Source organism: Pelodiscus sinensis, chromosome 1 (genome assembly GCF_052426305.1).
Source record: "Pelodiscus sinensis isolate ZL-2025 chromosome 1, ASM5242630v1, whole genome shotgun sequence".
NCBI lineage: Eukaryota > Metazoa > Chordata > Testudines > Trionychidae > Pelodiscus > Pelodiscus sinensis.
Genome location: NC_143052.1, coordinates 127,447,828 through 127,467,465, shown reverse-complemented (window position 1 = coordinate 127,467,465; position 19,638 = coordinate 127,447,828). Strand labels below are relative to the sequence as shown.

General features: G+C 47.4%; 1 protein-coding gene across 1 annotated transcript in view; it reads right to left on the bottom strand.

Moving 5' to 3' along the window:
* The window catches only part of FKBP4 (FKBP prolyl isomerase 4), a 34,679-nt gene that overhangs the window by 1,020 nt on the left and 14,021 nt on the right, over window positions 1-19,638 (bottom strand). Inside the window, exons 4-9 of the mRNA XM_075900255.2 lie at window positions 10,868-10,988; window positions 10,323-10,479; window positions 7,416-7,506; window positions 2,431-2,514; window positions 1,302-1,487; window positions 527-766 (exon numbers count right to left, since the gene is read on the bottom strand). Coding sequence (XP_075756370.1) covers window positions 527-766; window positions 1,302-1,487; window positions 2,431-2,514; window positions 7,416-7,506; window positions 10,323-10,479; window positions 10,868-10,988 — 879 coding nt within the window. The remainder of the gene's footprint in view (window positions 1-526; window positions 767-1,301; window positions 1,488-2,430; window positions 2,515-7,415; window positions 7,507-10,322; window positions 10,480-10,867; window positions 10,989-19,638) is intronic.

The following is a 19,638-nucleotide window of genomic DNA, read 5'->3' as shown; positions in this document are numbered from 1 at the left end:
TTTTAAAAATGGCGGCTCCCCGCTTATGCAAATGAAGCCCGGGAAATTCAAATCCCGGCCTTCATTTGCAAGTGCGGTATGCCTACATTACCCCGCTAGTTCGAACTAGTGGGGTAGTGTAGATATACCCAAAGAGATTTGGTGCTCGCCCACAGGATCTCTCAGCTGAGACTCAGGATCTCAGTAACACAGACCATGCACCCTGCTTTTCTCAAATTTCTTCAGTTAACTAAGAAGCCAGGAGCAGTAAGGGAAGCCTGGGCAAAGAGGTGCTTCACGCCGTTCTTCCTAAATTAGTCCAGGTTCATGCTTAATGTATTCATGCAGAGAGCAACAGCATGCACATGCTTCTGATTCCATTTTGGCTCTGAATTATGAGGACTTTACATAGTGCTGGGATATCCTCCCTTTGTACCATCAGCAGCACCAAAGATGACAAGCAGACTATCCCTATGACCTTTTTTGCCTCTTTTCCCCACATGAACTCTTTCATCTTATCAGGACTCTGCAGTGTGCTGCCACTTACCTTGGAATCCTTGTCTGCAAGCCTCTGGAACATGTTGGCATACAACTTCTTCTCTCTCTCGTGCTGCTCCCGGATCTTTTGCTGACAGGCTAGAAGCTGCACTTTGGCTGCTTTGTTGCTAGGGTAAAGTTGCAGCACCTTCTGGAAATCTGTCCGGGCCAATTCAAAGTCGTTGACAGCCAGATGGGCCTCGCCACGCCGGAAAAGGCCTTTCTCATTGCTGCTGTCCAACTCAAGAGCCTGGATGAGAAGGGAGCAGTAGGCTGGAGTTTGGCTTTAGAAAATACAGCCAGACAATCAGCAGGATACATTTAGGGGATAAGCTTGCTTATTTTACAGGGTACACACTCCAGGAATTATGGGCTTGGTAAGACAAAGGGAGACAGTGTGCCACAGCTGCTAGGGCATCTGACAGGAAGTCAGGTGATGTGGATTTTAGTCATGGCTGGACCACCTACTTCCAGTGTGACCTTGGCCACATCATCTCACCTCTCTGTGCCTCAGTTCCCCTATCTGAAAAGTGAAGCTTACCTTCCTTTCTAAAGTGCTCAGAGCTTCTCAAACAAGAAGCTATTAAAAACTCTCCCACAGTCAATGAAGAAGGAAAAGAATAATAATTTCCATTGAGGAATTTGACATATTAAACCCATCCCAGGTGTGGGCAGAGTAAGTAAGAGGCAGAAACCCACTACAGTGATTTGTGTTGCCCACTAGTTACAGCAAGGCCCAACTGCTCTGCCCACTTTGCTCATCAGGGTGTGTAAAACCTTGTTACCTTGCTGCAGTTTTCCAAGGCCAGGGAGTACTCCTTCAGCTTAAGATGGCACATGGCCAGGTTAAGGAGGGCAGCAAGCCTCAGGCTCTTGGCCTTTGCATCATCCTCTTCAGAGAAGCCAGTTTCATGTTCCAGCCAGGACACAATCTTCTTATATTGTAATGTTGCCTGTTTGTACTTCCCTTCCTGTAGTCAAGAACTTGAATTTAGGAACTTGAATTTAGGTCCACCCCTTCTTCACAACACTCCTTATGCCCCTTTTTCAACCTAGGAACAGCTACCTTATGATAAACAGGGAACATTTTCTTTGGCCAAAATCCACACAAGTGCTCGTATGTGAAGATAAAATTGATATAAGGGCAGGACACTAATATGCTTCTCTCTAGTTGTGCAAAAGCCACAGGACCAGGCCAAAATATACCATGGAAAGCCAAGTCCCCCATGAATGCCACATATCTCACACTAAAAAGGAAAAGGCAGGATATCACTGTACCCCCTCTGTACCAGCGGCTGCAATTGGTGAGATGCAGAGCAGGGAGCATGCTGCACTCTCTAGAGGTAGGGGAAGTGACACTGTGGCATGCATGCCAGGGCAGGCCACAAGAAAGCACCCAGGACAGCCAAAACTCCTCCTTGGTCCCCAGCTGTAATAATGGCCTTCTCAGTCCCCATGGGTGAGCAGAACCTTGCCCACATGTAGCATTGTCTCATGGCAGTAAATTCAAGCATTGTAGCTTTGCCACATTGTTCTTGCAGAGTGGAGAATTCTCATTAAAGCTGCAAAAGCCCCAGCTCACTAACTCCAGACATATAACACAGTAGGTACAACAAAAAAAGGTCTATAAGGCTCCACCTCACTTGGTCCTCAGGGAAAAATGCAAAATAGACATCAAGGAGAGCTCTCTAACAAGACAAAAAACCTCCAAGGTCCATCCTCCAGTACCCCCCAATCCCTCCCCAAGAAACAAAAAAAACCCAAGGCAAGCACCCCTATTTTCAGCAGCACATTGTAAGCAACATGCACTCAATATATGAGATCATCCTGCAATAGGGTCTTCTCCAGCACCAATACAGGTCTGTAGCAGGGACTGGTCAATACAGACAACATGCAGAGAGGATTCTAACTTACCTTGAAATATTGAGTGCCTCTCTCCTTCACAATGGAGCTTTGTTCCAGCTTCTCTTCTGTATTCATCTCCCAAGATTCTTTAGCCTGTCCAGACAGAAAAAGTTGTCAGCCACCTGCTTTTGGAAGAAACTGTGATGCTGGGAGATGAGGTGCCAGCTCAGGGCAAGGTCTCCATGTCTCAACTCAACACTGACAAATGCAGAACCAGAACCAGTCCAACTCACATGTGTGTTAGCATGGTTAAAACAGATATTATAACTGTAGCAATGTATTTAGTGTTTAGACTTTACTAATGCTTGTGAATTGCTACAGGCGTTAATATCACTTAAAACATCTGTATCCCATTCTGTAAGGCTGCGCCTAGACTGGCAAGTTTTTCCGCAAAAGCATTGTGGAAAAACCTGCCAGCTGTCTACACTGGCCGCTTGAATTTCCGCAAGAACACTGACAATCTCATGTAAGATTGTCAGTGTTCTTGCGGAAATGCTATGCTGCTCCCAGTTGCGAAAAAGCCCTCTTGCGCAAATGCTTTTGCAACTGCTTAAGTGCTGAATGTGCGGTACTGGGAGATGGGTTGGAAATGGGGGGGGACTACGGCCTATAATGGCAAGGAGAAAGGAGGGTCAGGGCACAACAGGGAGGCAAGATCAAATCAGTATCTTAGATGCCTATATACAAATGCGAGAAGTATGGGTAATAAGCAGGAAGAACTGGAATTGCTAACAAATAAATACAACTATGATATCATTGGTATTACAGAAACCTGGTGGGATGGGACGCATGATTGGAATGTTGGTATGGAAGGGTACGGCTTGCTCAGGAAGGACAGACAGGGAAAAAAGGGAGGAGGGGTTGCCTTGTATATTAAAAATGTACACACTTGGACTGAAGTGGAGATGAATGTAGGAGATAGCTGTGTAGAGAGTCTCTGGGTTAAGCTAAAAGGGGTAAAAAACGAGGGTGATATCATGCTAGGAGTCTACTACAGGCCACCTAGCCAGGTGGAAGAGGTGGATGAGGCCTTTTTTAAACAATTAACAAAACTATCCAAAGCCCAAGATTTGGTGGCGATGGGGGACTTCAACTATCCAGACATATGTTGGGAAACTAACACAGCGAGGCACAGGCTATCCAATAAGTTTCTGGACTGCATTGGAGACAACTTTCTGTTTCAGAAGGTTGAAAAAGCTACCAGAGGAGAAGCTGTTCTGGATTTGGTTTTAACAAATAGGGAGGAACTAGTTGAGAACTTGAAAGTGGAAGACTGTATAGGGGACAGTGATCACGAAATAATAGAGTTCATGATCTTAAGGAAAGGTAGAAGGGAGACCAGCACAATTGAGGTAATGGATTTCAGGAAGGCAGATTTTGATAAGCTCAGAGAACTTGTAGGTAAGGTCCCATGGGAAGCAAGACTGAAGGGAAAAACAACTGAGGAGAGTTGGAAGTATTTCAAAGGGACGTTGTTAAGGGCCCAAAAGCAAACAATTCCGCTGTGTAGGAAAGATAGAAAATATGGCAAAAGACCAGCTTGGCTTAACAAGGAGATCTTGCACAATCTCAAAATAAAAAAGGAGTCTCATAAAAAATGGAAACTAGGACAAATAACAAAGGATGAATATAGGCAAGCAACACGGGAATGCAGGGGCAAGATTAGAAAGGCAAAGGCACAAAATGAGATCAAATTAGCTACAGGCATAAAGGGAAACAAGAAGACCTTTTATAAATACATTAAAAGCAAGAGGAAGACCAAGGACAGGGTAGGCCCACTGCTTAGTGAGGAGGGAGAAGCAGTAACAGGAAACTTGGAAATGGCGGAGATGCTCAATGACTTCTTTGTTTCGGTCTTCACCGAGAAGTCTGGAGGTGTGCCTAACGTAGTGAATACAAGCAGAGAGAGGGTAAGTTTAGAAGATAGGATACACAAAGAACAAGTTAAAAATCACTTAGGAAAGTTAGATGTCAGCAAGTCACCAGGTCCTGATGAAATGCATCCCAGGATACTCAAGGAGCTGATAGAGGAGGTATCTGAGCCTTTAGCTATGATCTTTGAAAAATCATGGCAGACAGGGGAGATTCCAGAAGACTGGAAAAGGGCAAATATTGTGCCCATCTATAAAAAGGGGAATAAGAACAACCCAGGAAACTATAGACCGGTCAGTTTAACGTCTGTCCCAGGGAAGATAATGGAGCAGGTAATTAAGGAAATCATATGCAAACACTTGGAAGGTAATAAAGTGATAGGGAATAGCCAGCATGGGTTTGTGAAGAACAAGTCATGCCAAACTAATCTGATAGCTTTCTTTGATAAGATAACGAGCCTTGTGGATAAGGGAGAAGTGGTGGATGTCATATACCTAGACTTTAGTAAGGCATTTGATACGGTCTCGCATGATATTCTTATTGATAAACTAGGCAAATATAACTTAGATAGGGCCACGATAAGGTGGGTGCATAATTGGCTGGATAACCGTAGTCAGAGAGTGGTTGTTAACGGTTCTAAATCCTGCTGGAAAGGGATAACAAGTGGAGTTCCTCAAGGGTCTGTTTTGGGACCCATACTGTTCAATATCTTCATCAATGATGTAGATATTGGGATAGAGAGTACGCTTATTAAGTTTGCAGATGATACCAAACTGGGTGGGGTTGCGACTTCTTTGGAGGATAGGGACATAATTCAGAATGACCTTAGCAAGTTAGAGAAATGGTCGGAGGTAAACAGGATGAGGTTTAATAAAGAGAAATGCAAAGTGCTCCACTTAGGAAGGAACAATCAGTTCCATACATACAAGATGGGAAGCGACTGTCTAGGAAGGAGCATGGCGGAAAGGGATCTAGGGGTCATAGTGGACCACAAGTTGAATATGAGTCAACAGTGTGATGCTGTTGCAAAAAAAGCAAATATGATTCTAGGTTGTATCAACAGGTGTGTTGTAAGCAAAACTCGTGAAGTCATTCTGCCGCTCTACTCTGCACTAGTTAGGCCTCAGCTGGAGTACTGTGTCCAGTTCTGGGCGCCACATTTCAAGAAAGATGTGGAGAAATTGGAAAGGGTACAGAGAAGAGCGACAAGAATGATTAAAGGTTTAGAGAACATGACCTATGAAGCCAGGCTTCATGAACTGGGCTTGTTTAGTTTGGAAAAAAGAAGATTAAGGGGGGACATGATAGCGGCTTTCAAATATCTAAAAGGGTGTCACAAGGAGGAAGGCGAAAATTTGTTCCTCTTGGTTTCTGAGGACAGGACAAGGAGTAATGGGCTTAAAGTGCAGCAGGGGAGGTTTAGATTGGACATTAGGAAAAAATTCCTAACTGTCAGGGTGGTCAAATATTGGAATAAATTGCCAAGGGAGGTGGTGGAATCTCCCTCTCTGGAGATATTTAAGAACAGGTTAGATAGACAGGGATGGTGTAGACGGAGCTTGATCCTGCCTTGAGGGCGGGGGGCTGGACTTGACCTCTCGAGGTCCCTTCCAGTCCTATGATTCTATGATTCTATGAAAAGGGCCAGTGTAGACAACACGATATTGTTTTGCGCAAAAAGCCCCGATTGCGAAAATGGCGATCGGGACTTTCTTGCGGAAAAGAGCATCTAGATTGGCACGGACGCTTTTCCGCAAAATTGCTTTTGCAGAAAAGCGTCCGTGCCAATCTAGACACTCTTTTCCGCAAATGCTTTTAACGGAAAAACTTTTCCATTAAAAGCATTTGCAGAAAATCATGCCAGTCTAGACGTAGCCTAAGTGTTTGTCTACTCTACCAAGTTTTGTCACCAAAAACTATATTTTGGCGACAAAACAGTGAGAGTTCACACTGTAATGCAACTTTTGATGGGAAAAACACCCAGTTTTGGTGACAAAAAAACTTCCACCCTACCAGAGACTTTTCTGTTCCTCTCCCTTTATTGATGACAAAGAGCCTGTATCCCACCATTTCTGACCTGATGGCTCTGCTCAGTGCTTTGATCTCTGTTGACCTGCAGGCATGTGCCCCTCTCCTTTCAAAGCTTCAGGGAGTATCTGACAGCTGAGTGAGCTGCTCCCTTTGGGCAACAAACAGAACAAAACAATGAACTGCTCTTGTTTTGCCCTGTACTAGGAACACAGCGGCAGGCAAACTTCTGCTACAAAGGGAGGACAGACTGTTGTGCTGCTTTGACATTCCTCAGCACGGAGAGCTCACAGAGCTACTGTGATGCCACTCCCAGCAATGGAGGATGTTGTGGGAGAACTTGGAAGGAATCCCAAAATGCGCAGGGATTAGCTCTGCCTTCCCACAATACTGCACTGTAGGATACATACATACAGTGCACTGCTCACAATGTCAATAATGGTTCCCCCAATGTGGACATGGTCTGTCAACAGAGGAAAGAAAGGCTTACACCTTCTGGCGATTTTTGTTTTGTCAGTTTTTAGAAGTCAACGTAAGTTCTGTCAACCAAACCTGATAGTGTAGACATACCCTAGGATAATATCTGAACACTTGTCTTATGAGCCTCTGTGACTGTATAAATCAGCAGACAAGAGGAAGATATTAGCTACTGTAAAGTGCTGCTCTCCAACAGAAGGTGTTACATCCTGCCCAACAGGAAAGGTCCAGTGACACCAGACTATTGAGAGATGATAAAGAGTACAACAGACATCTGTTATTTTCCCTCCAGGCAGCATTACAGAAATCAATTGGCATGTGCTGCATTTTTATGGGACAAGGAGAGGAAGGAAGGCATGGAGGAATGGTGGAGATATTACCACCAAGCATGAATTGGATTTCATGCAGGAGAGATGCTGCTCAAAGGTTTGGGTCCATTGAAAAAAAACAGGGGATTTAATCCAAGGATTCCTATTCCCACCTCACCTTTTATAGGATTAATATTTTTTTTCCATCCTCAGCTGCTCAAAGTTCATCTTCCTCCTGCTCTCTCAAGCAGAGGCTGTACTCACACACCCCTCTCCTCCCACAACAGGACTTCAGCACTTTGTTCCTACCTTTTCAAAGCTTTTGAGTTTCACTTCGTATTGAAGCTCTGCATTTGGAGGGATCTGAAACTTCTCCTTCCCAGCACTCCCAAAACCGTAGCTGTAACAGAAGTAAATGGCTTTAAGAATCCAGCTGGACCTTTTCTCTGTTATGGAAGCACGGAGCCAAGATAAAATGCCTGTATAGAAGCACCATATTCACATTCTACTCAGCATTATCAAAGACACTAAGGCATGAGCAGTTTTTGCCTAAAAACAGGAGAGGTGGGGCTTGGATGACTGTGTGGGATTGGAATGCAAATTCTTTCATCATTAGGTTACTAGTTTGTATTGTTTTTGGGTTAGCAGTAAGGATGATAAAGTGTTTATCTGGTTAATCTTATAATCAATACAATTTGTATCGACTATATGATTAGTCGATAGGTGTCTCTGCAGAGCCGCAGAGGGGGTAGCTCCAGAGGAGCCAACCTGAGCCAGGACTGAGCAGTCCTGGCTCGTGCCGGCGCCAGAGCCGGCCGCGCTGTGGCTCTGCATTTTTTAAATGTAGTAAGAGCCTCTGGGCTTTTACTAAACTTAATATGAAGAGGTACAGTGATCAGCACGAGCCAGGACTGCTCGGTTCTGGCTCGCACTGAGTCCAGCAGCCCCAGTTCGCAGCGGCCAGCCTTGTCCGATACAAACAGGGGTTGCTTGGCGGCAACAACTCCTGTCCGGGGGAGGGGGCTCAGCTCCCTGTTGGGACCCCTGTGGACAGGGGCTGCTTTGCAGCATCAGCTCCTTTCCCCCCTCCTTGCTGCCTTTCAGAGGCAGTGAGGGGAGGGGGGCACTGCTTGAGTCCCAGCTTGCCACATGCTCCCTGCTCCATGCTCCCGGAGGGCTCTCGTACATTTCAAAAGCAGAAGTGCCACTGTGGGACTCGGCCAGAACGGGGACTGCTTCCATCCCCATTTGTGCTGTTTCCCACTGTGCCTCTGCCTCCCCTGCCCCCTGCAGAGACGGTGCTCGGGGGAACCAGCTTTACTGCTCCCCTACCCCTTGCTGCCTCTCTCTGATAGAGGCAGCAAACGGGGCAAGGAGGGGGGAGCGACTAGTCGAGTCGACTATCCGATAAGCATTTGCTTATCATATAGTCAACTAGTTGATTACAACCCTAGCCAGCAGTGACCCAAAGCTGTTACCATGTCATGGCTGTTAAATGGCCTATATGAAATGAGTTTGCTGGTCATAATTCAGTTCCTAGTAGATGTGACCACACCATAAAACTACTGGTAACGGGCAGTAGATGCCTCTCTTGGTGACTCTTACCTGGGGCCAAGAGTTTATTGAGCTTGGACACAGAACTACTTCCTCCCAGCTGAAGGACTACCTTAAGCACAGTTGCTGGCATGTTGGGTAAGGGGAGTGTGTCTAGTTGCTGCCTGTCCTCTATCCATTCTGAGAATGAAGAGAGGACTCTGGTTCCAAATGCTGTTTAATGCTAGTGAGTAATGCAGAGCAGATTCAGTTTAAGGTATTTCAAAACTTAAAACAAGGCAGGATTTGCTGAAAGCTATAATGACAAACTACTCATGCTTGCAACCTTGCTGTGTAGCCTGCATCCCCTCCCTTTCCTTAGAATCTGTCTTATTTCTTTGGAAAAGGGAACTACTGCTTACATGCGGGACCATTAAAAAAGATGCAGCTTCTTGCTGCCTATGCCCCACCTTCCTCAGAACGTCCATCATCAAAACAAATGTTGCATCCACCATGGAAGCTGAACAGAAGGTGGTGTTATTTCAGAGGAAACAGAGATGTTTTTTCATCTCCCCAAAAGTCTCTCAAATTGTTCATAGTTGAGATTTTCCTAACTTTAGCCTCTATAAGCCGGGTGTTTTCTCACACTGGGCTGATCAAAAGGCTGATCTCAAGAATGTCCGTCCTCTACTCCAGGCTCATTCACATGAATCACTATACACTGATTATTACTGAGGTAAATAAGAGTAAAAAAAGGGCATGCATTTTTAAGCATATAGGAACAACTTGTGAAATCACATGGGCTACGAAGAAAATGACAACAGCTGTGAATCCAAGTGCTTCAGAGCATAATCACTCCCAGGGGATAGGAAGGCACTACCCGCTACAGTTTTATGCTGAATACTAGGAGCTGCATGGGGTTTTTACCCCTCTCCCTAACCTCAGAGACGGCATTAGCTAGACTATCGCTGTGTCTTGGTACATCAATCACTATATTCCACCTGAACCCTTTAGTCAATTCTACTCCTCTACTCCAACAGTGGGGAATGCATCTCATGTCCACTCACATTACAGTTTAGCTGCTTCATCAACCTGAGTGTCAAGCTGGTTAGATACTTCCTACCTATCAGGGCCATCCAAATTTGGACCAGGGTATTTTGGTGGGCAAGAAGGAAAAACTACACTAAGAAAACACTCACACCCACTCCCCTGAGCTGCAAATATGCCCAGAATAATCAAAAGCCAGAAGTACTAGGGCCACCTTGGGCCAGGGTCACAGTCTAATGTTGTGGTGTCCAACACACTAGCCATATGTGGCTATTTGGCCAGTTGAGTGTGGCTAGTTTGCAATAAACTTCAAAACAGGTTGGACGTCACAGCTCTAGTTCATGGGTTCTCAAACTTCATTGCACAGCAACCCCTTTCTGTTAATAATTACTCTATGATCCCAGGAGGGGGGACCAAAATCTGAACCCCACTACCTCAGGCAGTGAGCCTATAACCTGAGACCTATAACCAAGAGCTGAAGCTCTTTGGCTTTAGCCCTGGGCAGTGGGGCTGGGGCTTCAGCCCCAGACTCCAACAAATCTAAGCCAGCCCTGCCAACTCCATTAAAATAGGGTCCAGACCCACAGTTTGAGAACTGTTGACCTAATGAAACCACTTGAGTTCAGCAACACTTACCTGGGTTTGAGATACACCACAGATTCCTCTGACCTCTCCATTTTCTGAATTACTTGTTCCAAGCCAGGAGGAAGGTCATAATTTTCTCCTTCTCCAATCTCAAACCGCAACTCCCTCTTGTCAAACACCCGATCTCCATGTCGACCTTCTAGGTGGACTGAGATGCAAAAAAAAAACCAACACTCTCAGGCAGGTACCCCTTAAAAAAGATTTTCTGGGCAACAAATGTAACATCTGTGCTAAACCCAGTAAACCTGTTCACTCACATCTGGGAACAAATGTCAGAACCTTCCCCCTTCCCTCTATTGACACATTTCCATTTCCTGAAACATGTCTGGCTGTTATTGTCAAAGAGTGTGGGCACCTGGGCAGCCCTACCAAGCCTCCTGAGTCTCCAAGTCAGGTTTCTGGTAGATTAAAAGCTGTCCAGCAAAAAAGAAAAAGAGGTGATTTTAAAATGACTTCTTTGCTATCTAGTAACCAGCCATCCGTCCTGCCACCCACTCACAGGACAACTTCCTTTAATATTCCTGAAACAGGCTTACTCTCTACAAGGGCTCCCTCATTCGGCTTGGAGTAGCCTTCACCCTTCACACGGATTCGTCGAATTATTCCACCATCTTCATCCTCTGTGATATCCTCCCCCTTAAACTCGAACAGCTCTATCTGCAGAGAAAAGGGAAGACTTACATTAATTCCTATCCTAACAAGATAGCAGTTTTGTGGAGCTATGTTCCCATGCATGAGAGGAAAAGCAGCAGCAAGGGCTTTGAAAATCCTGCTGCACATAAGGACTGGATATTTCACGCATAAGACAAACACAGCTGGGACTGCTGCCATGTGCAGAGTCTACCTGCCTTTCTGCAGATGGATTTGCAACTCCTTTCGTGTTTGTCATTACTTTTAGCCCTCTAGGGGCAAATAACATGAAAGCCTGAATACTATGAACAAGCTTTGTAACCATATAGTCCTGCCTTCTACATACTGTTTGATTGACAATGATGCTGTGAGAAGGATGACACCAAGTGAGAGCCAGCCCTCATCCTTCAACAGGCAGTTTAAAATTAGTGAGTATTTGTGCGGGGATAGGCAAGAGGGGTGGGGGGGAGGAGCGTTTACACTAAATACGGATAGGACCACAGGCAGCTCAGCAGGAATGACATTAAAGACTTGCATTTTAAAGCCGGATGGACTTGCTCCTGGCTGCCATGTTGGCACTGGAATTAAATGCACTACAAATGGGCATGGCCATATGCGTTCCATCCATGAGCTGAGTTTTGTTGTGTGCTTGTGCGGATGTGTGCCACTGTGGCACCCAAGTTATTAACCAATATCTTTTTATATAATTTTTTGTTAAATGTTATGGAAGATAGAACACTAAAATAAGGGCTAATTAACAAGGAGCATGACTTTAAATGTTTATTTAATATGAAGTCAAATTAAAAGAAAATTAACACTGCAAAATTTTCAGTAGGCAACTTCCTCTGTTTATAGCCCTTGTGGGCAGAGATGGGGGTGGGGATGTCCCAGGCTGGGCTAGGGCTGGCTGGAGATCTCACAGGAGGGGCAGACCTCCCACGGTGAGTGGCCCGCAGTGTTGTTCTGGGGCCTCAGCCCCTCCCAGCCGTGGCGCTAGAGCAGGCCTGCACAACATACAGCCTGAGGGCCGTATGCGGCCCGCAGGGGCTCACTGTGCGGCCCATACCAGCTACGGGCAGCGTGGCCCCATCCGATCTTCCGGCCAGGCGGAGGAGCAGAGTGCCGCCAGGGACGGGGAAGTGCAGTGATTCTCGCTGCCAGACTGCCTGCATGCAGCTCCGGTGCGAGGAGGCGGGGCATGAGCGAGGAGAGCGGGACGCCTGCAGACACCAGCGTGACATCACGGCCAGCGACTGCAGGATTCAAAAAGGCTCCGGCAGCCCCGCAACCCGGAAGGCAGAAGCCAGGTAGGAGAGGGGAAGGGGCTTGTGCTGAGGGGAGAGGGACAGGTCAGGAGAAAGGGGAAGGCACCAAGGGGCAGGAGAGACAAATGCCAGGGGGCCAAATGGAGACACACGTGGGGGTTTTTTCCCCTTGACAAAAATTTTTAGCCCGCAGGTTCGGTATTTTTTGGGAGAGCATCCCTACTTGCGGCCCGCAGCTGTTTTCTTTGGAGTAATATGGCCCTCGCCACTTCCCGAGTTGTGCAGGCCTGCGCTAGAGGCATGGGATAGATCCAGACATCCTGCCTTAGCCCTCCTCTCTCCACAAGCAAGAAGCCCTCAAGCAGAGGCTGTGAGGTGGCACCCAGCACAGTGGCCAGGCCAGAGGTGGATCCTGCCGTGGCATCCCAAGTCCAGAAGCTACATATGTACGTATGTATGTGTGTGTGTGTGTTTGGGGGGGCAGGGGGGGGGGGCAGAGGTCTCTAGCCTGACTGGGGAGGGCAGCTTATAGGTCACAACAAGCATAGTACGTAAAGCAGCCAGCTGGGCCCCCACCACACAGTGACTGTATGCTCAAGGGCATTCATATTCTGGAGCTAAGTCCAGCTTGGCCTCTATCTGTAGCACTTTTTGCAGTATGGGCTTGGCTAGTGGCTGGGCTGAGACCTGCCAAACTCATTTCATGTGGGCACCTTGCATGCAGCCATTGGGGCTTCATGGAGCCAGAGCCAAGAGTCCCATACCCCCCCATGCTCCTGCCCCATCTGGATCCCCAGTGACAGGAACTGCGTATGTAGGGCTGAAGCTGGGGCCAGAGCTGTCTGGTGACTTCCCAGCTGCTTCCGCCCTGCAGCTCCAGCCTTGGCCTTGGCCACTGGAGCAGCCACCTGCCGTCCACTGCCCTGCTGCGTGGCTCTGCTTAGGAGGTGGGTAGGGTAAAAATGTCCTCTGCGCATGCACACAAGTGCGCAGCTGAGAGGGAACTATGATGACCATGACATTCTCTTGAATAGGACTCTGGAGGAAACAGAAGTTAACTGGATCGGCGCTGGCTATGAGCAACAAGGTGAGGTAGAAATGGAAAAGACTGGCATGGAGAGCTGGGGATAGGGGTGGGGAAAGAGGAGAGAGAGAGAATATGAAGAAACATCAAATGCAGTTATAGGAGCTGAAGCAACCTGCTCACACAGGCCAGATTCTGTTCTCGCTAAAAGTCAACGGACAAACTCCTACTGAACTCAATAGGCACAGGATTGGAGCCCCAGTCTTGACAGATTCCCAGAGGCTGGTCCCAGTACCTCAGGAGAAACTCTCCAAGAGTCTAGTCGAGTCTCAGCCTAGCTCTAACTCAGGTGAAGTCAAGTGATTCCCAATTTATTGTTGTTAGCCCTCCTTCTCCTCTTGTGATGGACTGGTGAGTGAGGCCCTACCACAAAGAGGGCTAGGTTGGGAAGCACCACATTTCAGGGAAAAGTTAGGATACTGAGAAGAGGAGAGTGAAGCCAAACTGACTCTGAGTTTGTAGGCTGCTGGAAGGGAAACACAAACAGCCACTGTTGCAACTGAAAATTAAGCTGGCTGGAACATGTACCCAAGTTCTCAACGACAGTGTGGCATGAGAGTATTTCCAGATTTTTAAGAAATGATAATCACTATCCGCTTCCCCCTAGCTATCTGCATGGGTCATTGTTGAAAACAGGATACCAGACTAGATGGGCCAGCAAGCTGATCACTGATAGCAAGTCTTACGTTATGATAATGGTAACAAAAGACTGTTTTGACCAATAAACCTGTTGTAGTGAGACTGATGGTAAAACAAAAAGTACAAATGAACAGAGTGGCTATAATCAGCCCTATTTAGGCTAACGCACCTTGTTTAAAGATAGCAAACAACTGTGCAAGGTCACTGCTGGGGAGGTTCACAGAATAGACAATATCTGGATCTGGAAAGGTGCTTAAACTTGGAAGCGGCAGAACACTGTTCTACATGCACAATTTGATGACATCTCTCTTTTGGGATGTGGTTCCATAAAGCTGAAACCCTAGGTTAGCATGTATCTGTCCAGCTTTTTCACACACTGCACTAGCCCTCTGTTTTACCTTTCAATACATATTGAACCTGGCAGAAGGAGCAAAAAATGGGAAATGAGTCCAGACTGTGACCAGTGCAAATGCTGATAGGATGAGGAGATAGCTGCTCAATCTCCACCTGCACACTCCTGAGCCTACTATGTACAAGGCCAGTCATGAGAAGACACTTTCATTTCTGTTTCTGTCTTCCAGAATGCAATGTGTTTCTCCCTCTTTTTTCAACGGCCTATGACGTCACTGTAGGGAAACCACAACTTTCTGATTAAAAAAGGAACATGCCAATGAGACACTTAAGGAAGGAATTCGTCTCTCCCTGCAGAAAAGGGCGTTTTACCACATTAACTGCTCATTTAGTCTGGATTTTCGTAACTAGCTTTAAGCCTAGATAGAACAGACTTTAATCATTTGGGAGTGTCAAACAACTGTTGGAAAGAATTCCTGGGTCACAGACTCCCCACATCCAGCACTATAGCACCGCTTAAATGGCAGCTGGCTAATGGATTTATCCAGCCAGCTGAGAAGACCCTTGTTTTGCGAAGGAAGCTCTCAATGAGCATAATGTTGGTTCTAAGCCATCCCTTCCATTTGTCCCACGTGTAAGGAGAGGAAGGGATCCTGGCTGCAGCACTGCTGTTCTCTGGAAATTCTCAGCTGGCAGATGGTCCCTCGAGGGACCGTGACTAGATTGGTGTAAATTAGAACATCCTACCAGGAACACACTGGACCTGCATGGGGCAGAGAAATGGGGAGCAATAACCAAATGAGGGCTTGCTTCCCTCTTTGGCAGAATGTGCCTTCTTTTGGCTAGCAGATCATCACTTTGGAAAATCATTCCAACCCACAATTAGCTGGCTAATCTGCAGGTGGTAAAAAAGAGAACTTTACAGCCTATAGCAGTGGTCCCCAATGCAGTGCCAGTGCCCACCGGGCCATTTATGTGCGCCCGCAGAGCAATCTGGGCTGGTCCCGCCCCCGGGCGTGCGGCAGGTGCCAGCCCCTGCCCGGGGTCGTGGCACATGCCAGAACTGGCACTGGCGCGCAGCGCATGCTTGCTCCGCCCCCCAGGCACGTGGCCTGTGAGCGGCCCCGCCCCCGGATGCACAGCACGTGAGCAGCCCCACCCCCAGGCGCCTGGCAGCCCCAAAACGTTGGAGACCACTGGTCTATGGCCTTGTTTTCATAAAAAAAAAAAATTACACTGGCTTAGTAAGTGAGGGTATGTCTACACTACAAAGTTAATTTGAACTAACAAACGTTAGTTCGAATTAACTTTGATAGGCGCTACACAGGCAAACCGCTAGTTCGAACATAATTCGAACTAGCGGAGTGCTTAATTTGAACTAGGTAAACCTCATTCTACAAGGACTAACGCCTAGTTCGAATTAAGTAGTTCGAATTAAGGGCTGTGTAGCCATTTAATTCGAACTAGTGGGAGGCTAGCCCTCCCCAGCTTGCCCTGGTGGCCACTCTGGGCACCACCAGGGAAACACTTCTGCCACCCTCCTGGCCCCGGAGCCCTTAAAGGGGCATGGTCTGGCTATGGTGCCCGTGCTAGGTACAAGCCTGCCAGCACCCAGCCAGCAGACCCTGCACCTGGCACGGCACGAGCCAACCACTCGCTGCCACCCAGCCCTCCGCCTCTTCCCGGGACCTGGCTGCTCCCAGGAGCCTGCCCGGGGCTGCAAGAGGCAGGCGCCCGCCTGGTCTAGTGCGGACATCGTGGACCTCATCCATGACCTCCACACTAGGCACAGGAAAGTGGCTGTCTAGGGCAGGAGAGCTGCCAGCCTGGCCACCCAGGAGCAGGTGTGCATGAAAATCAAGGTGGTCCAGTGACACACCCGACCCTGAGCCCTGAGTTTAGAACGGCCGTACTGGGTCACACCAAAGGTCCATCTAGCCCAGTAGCCTGTCTGCCGACAGCAGCCAACACCAGCTACCCTGGAGGGGATGGACCGAAGACAATGACCAAGCCATTTGTCTCGTGCCATCCGTCTCCAGCCTTCCAAAACAGAGGCCAGGGACACCATTTCTATCCCCTGGCTAATAGCACTCCACGGACCCAGCCTCCATGAATTTATCTAACTTCTCTTTAAACTCTGTTATAGTTCTAGCCTTCACAGCCTCCTGCAGCAAGGAGTTCCACAGGTTGACTATTTGCTTTGTGAAGAACAACTTACGCTTATTAGTTTGAAGCCTGCTACCCATTCATTTCATTTGGTGTCCTCTAGTCCTTCTATTATGGGAACTAATGAAGAACTTTTCTTTATGCACCCTCTCCACACCACTCATGATTTTATAGACCTCTATCATATCCCCCCTCAGTCTCATCTTTTCTAAGCTGAAAAGTCCCAGTCTCTTTAGCCTCTCTTCCTATGGGACCTGTTCCAAACCCCTGATCATTTTAGTTGCCCTCCCCTCTCCCACCCTCTCTCTTCCCCTCTCCTACCTCCTTTTCCCAGTCTCCCCGAGTTTTGAGAGTTTCTATTTTTGAACATACGTGTCCTTTATTTTGTACATCAGGAAGGGGGGCTAGGGAGGGGTAAGTGGAAGGAGGTGAGGGACGAATGGGGTACAAGCCCCCGATGGGGAGGACTGGGGTGGCTCTGCGGGCTCTTCTCCTGCAGCCCCCCGATTGACCCCTCCCCCCCCGGGATGGCAGCCTGCGGCAAGTGCAGCCGGGCTGATGGCCGAGTGCTGTGATGTGCCAAGTGTGGGCATTCAGGGCAATCCAAGACAGGACTGCTTTGCTGTCCCTCATCGAGTTAGACAAGCGAGCGGGGAACCCCTGAGAACTGTCTGTCCGGGGTGGAGGTCGGGACCCTTTAAGCACAGCCCTCGGCTAGCCTGAGACAGCAGCTCCACGCTCTAAGTCCTAATCTGATGCCCTGCTGGCACTGCTTCCAGCCAGCCTTAACCTCGGTTCAGGGTCCACTCAATGTGGACATGCTAGTTCGAATTAGCAAAACGCTAATTCAAACTAGTTTTTAGGTCTAGATGCACTAGTTCGAATTAGCTTAGTTCGAATTAACTAATTCGAATTAAGTTAGTTCGAATTAGTGCTGTAGTGTAGACATACCCTGATTTAGTAAATAATTGCAACCCTGTGCCTTAAACACACTTACTTTGGTTTAAATGCCTTATTGAGTCCCTCACTGAGTTCAGCTAAAGCAGCATCGGGGCAGTGAACAAGGAGTAGGAAGCTCTATGTCTGGGGAAAGGATCCCTCTTTCATTGCTCATCTGGAGGTAGGGCAGGGGAAGGGGGAGGCAGATGAGTGGAATGACTCCTACTAGGGATGTAAGAGTTTAATATGTTAATTGATAAGCTGATGCTTATCTGTTTCTGTTACTGGTTAAACTCTCCCTGCCCAGAGAGCTGGCTGCCCCACATTCCGGAGGAGCTGGCTGCCCTGCGCTGAAGGCTCTACAGTACAATCCAGCTCCCGGCACCCTAGCAGTGGGGCTGTCAGAGCCTGCAGCAAGGGGCAGCTGGCTGTCCAAGAGCAAGGCCAGGAGCAGGAAACTGGAGCACACCGGGAGCCAGTTTACTCTCTGCAGAGCGGGACAGCCAGCTCCCCGTGAGCAGGGCCAGCAGCCCACACGTGCCGAGAGACTACCAGCTCTACTGCAGAGACTGTAGCGCAGGGCAGCTGGCTCTCCGGGAACCATGGAGGCATCCCTCTACCATTCTTCCTTCCCTCTCTAGATCCATTGCTCATACAACCCCTGGTAAAACAGTTAACCATGTAACCATTAGTATTTTTAACGTTACACTATTACAGTTTTCAACGATTTTTTACATCCCTAACTTCTACTGGGGGAAAAAAAAGGCTGGAAGCCCCAACTCACTGCTTAGAACATTCATTACTAGAGTACTCGTGCTAAAGGGTCTCATGCATAAGAGCAGTTGGGAAACAGAAAGCAGAGCACAAAAGGAAGTAGAATGAAGCTAGTGAAAAGCTGAGTTAAGTTCAACAGAGAACCAGATACTCTTTGGAATTTCTCTCTTAAGATTCTCAGGAAAGTCATTTGCATCATATTACTTGAACTTATTTTTTTTACATAAAACTCCTCCCAATTTCCTCAGCACAAGCATTTGGAAGATCAAACATTTCTCCCCAGGCATAAAAGCTGTAGAGTATGTGTCACCTTTGTTGGGATAGAATCAAACTGAGCCACTTAAAGTGATTACAATGATTTTCTCACTGGAGCTGTAATAGTACTTCTTTTCACATGAGTAAGCTGCAAAAAAAACCACTTCAATAAGAAAGGTCTTTTCTCCCCCCCTACCCTGCAAAGTCTGGAGAGGAAGTGGGGTACCACTGGATCCTGGGCCTTATGGCATGCAAGATACTAGGCCATTTTTATTTTTTTGAGCCATTAGATCAGAACAATGCAGCATTTTTCAGTGGAAAAGAAGAGGAATATAAACTCATCTCCTTAATGCAACTTGTGCGGTTATCTAAGCCCCTCTTAGGAATATAAATCAGGTTAAATGCTCTGAGGCAGACAACCTCCTTCCCATAAAAGTCACATGTGGGGCAAAAAGGGAGGGGTTTCATTATAATCTTCCTCCCCAGACATTCCACCATAGAGAACAGGTCATAGCTTCAAGCCAGGCCCTATGCACATCCTTACAAAAACCACAGCACATCCGTGCAAAGGCCCTATGGTCTCCACTAAGGATGTTAAGAGGCAAGTAATGGACTAATCATGTAAAGACAATTTATATTGGGGGGGGAAGAGGAGACAGCACCAGGGGGAATCGACTTTTAAGCTGGCTCCCCCCGCAACATTAGCTCCTGTTTCCACACACCACCCCCCTTGCTGCTTCATACAGCAAGGAGGGGAGAAGCCAGTAGTTGTGTACTCGACTACTCGCTTATATCCCTAGTCTCCACAACAGTGCATTCCAATAGAGCCATCTGACCAAGGACTCTCTTGGATCTTCCTCCAAAGGGGAATCCCTGCCCCGGAGAAACAAACAACTCAAAACTGTGTGCACTGAGAAATATTTCAAGGGAGCTCCTATCAGAGCTATAAGGACTATTCTGTTTTGCAGGTAATGTGACAGACTTCTCAACCTACACAGTTGCCACAGCAATATCCCAGGCTTTTGATGACCTCACTGAACAAATCAGAGCCTCTGCACTAATATTCCTAGACTGTGCAGTAATGAGCATGGTTCCTAGGGGTGCATCTACACAGCATCCTAAACTCAAAATAAGATACGCAATTTGAGCTATGCAAATTACGTATCTTCTCTCAAATCTATTTCGAAATAGCTTATTTTTAAAT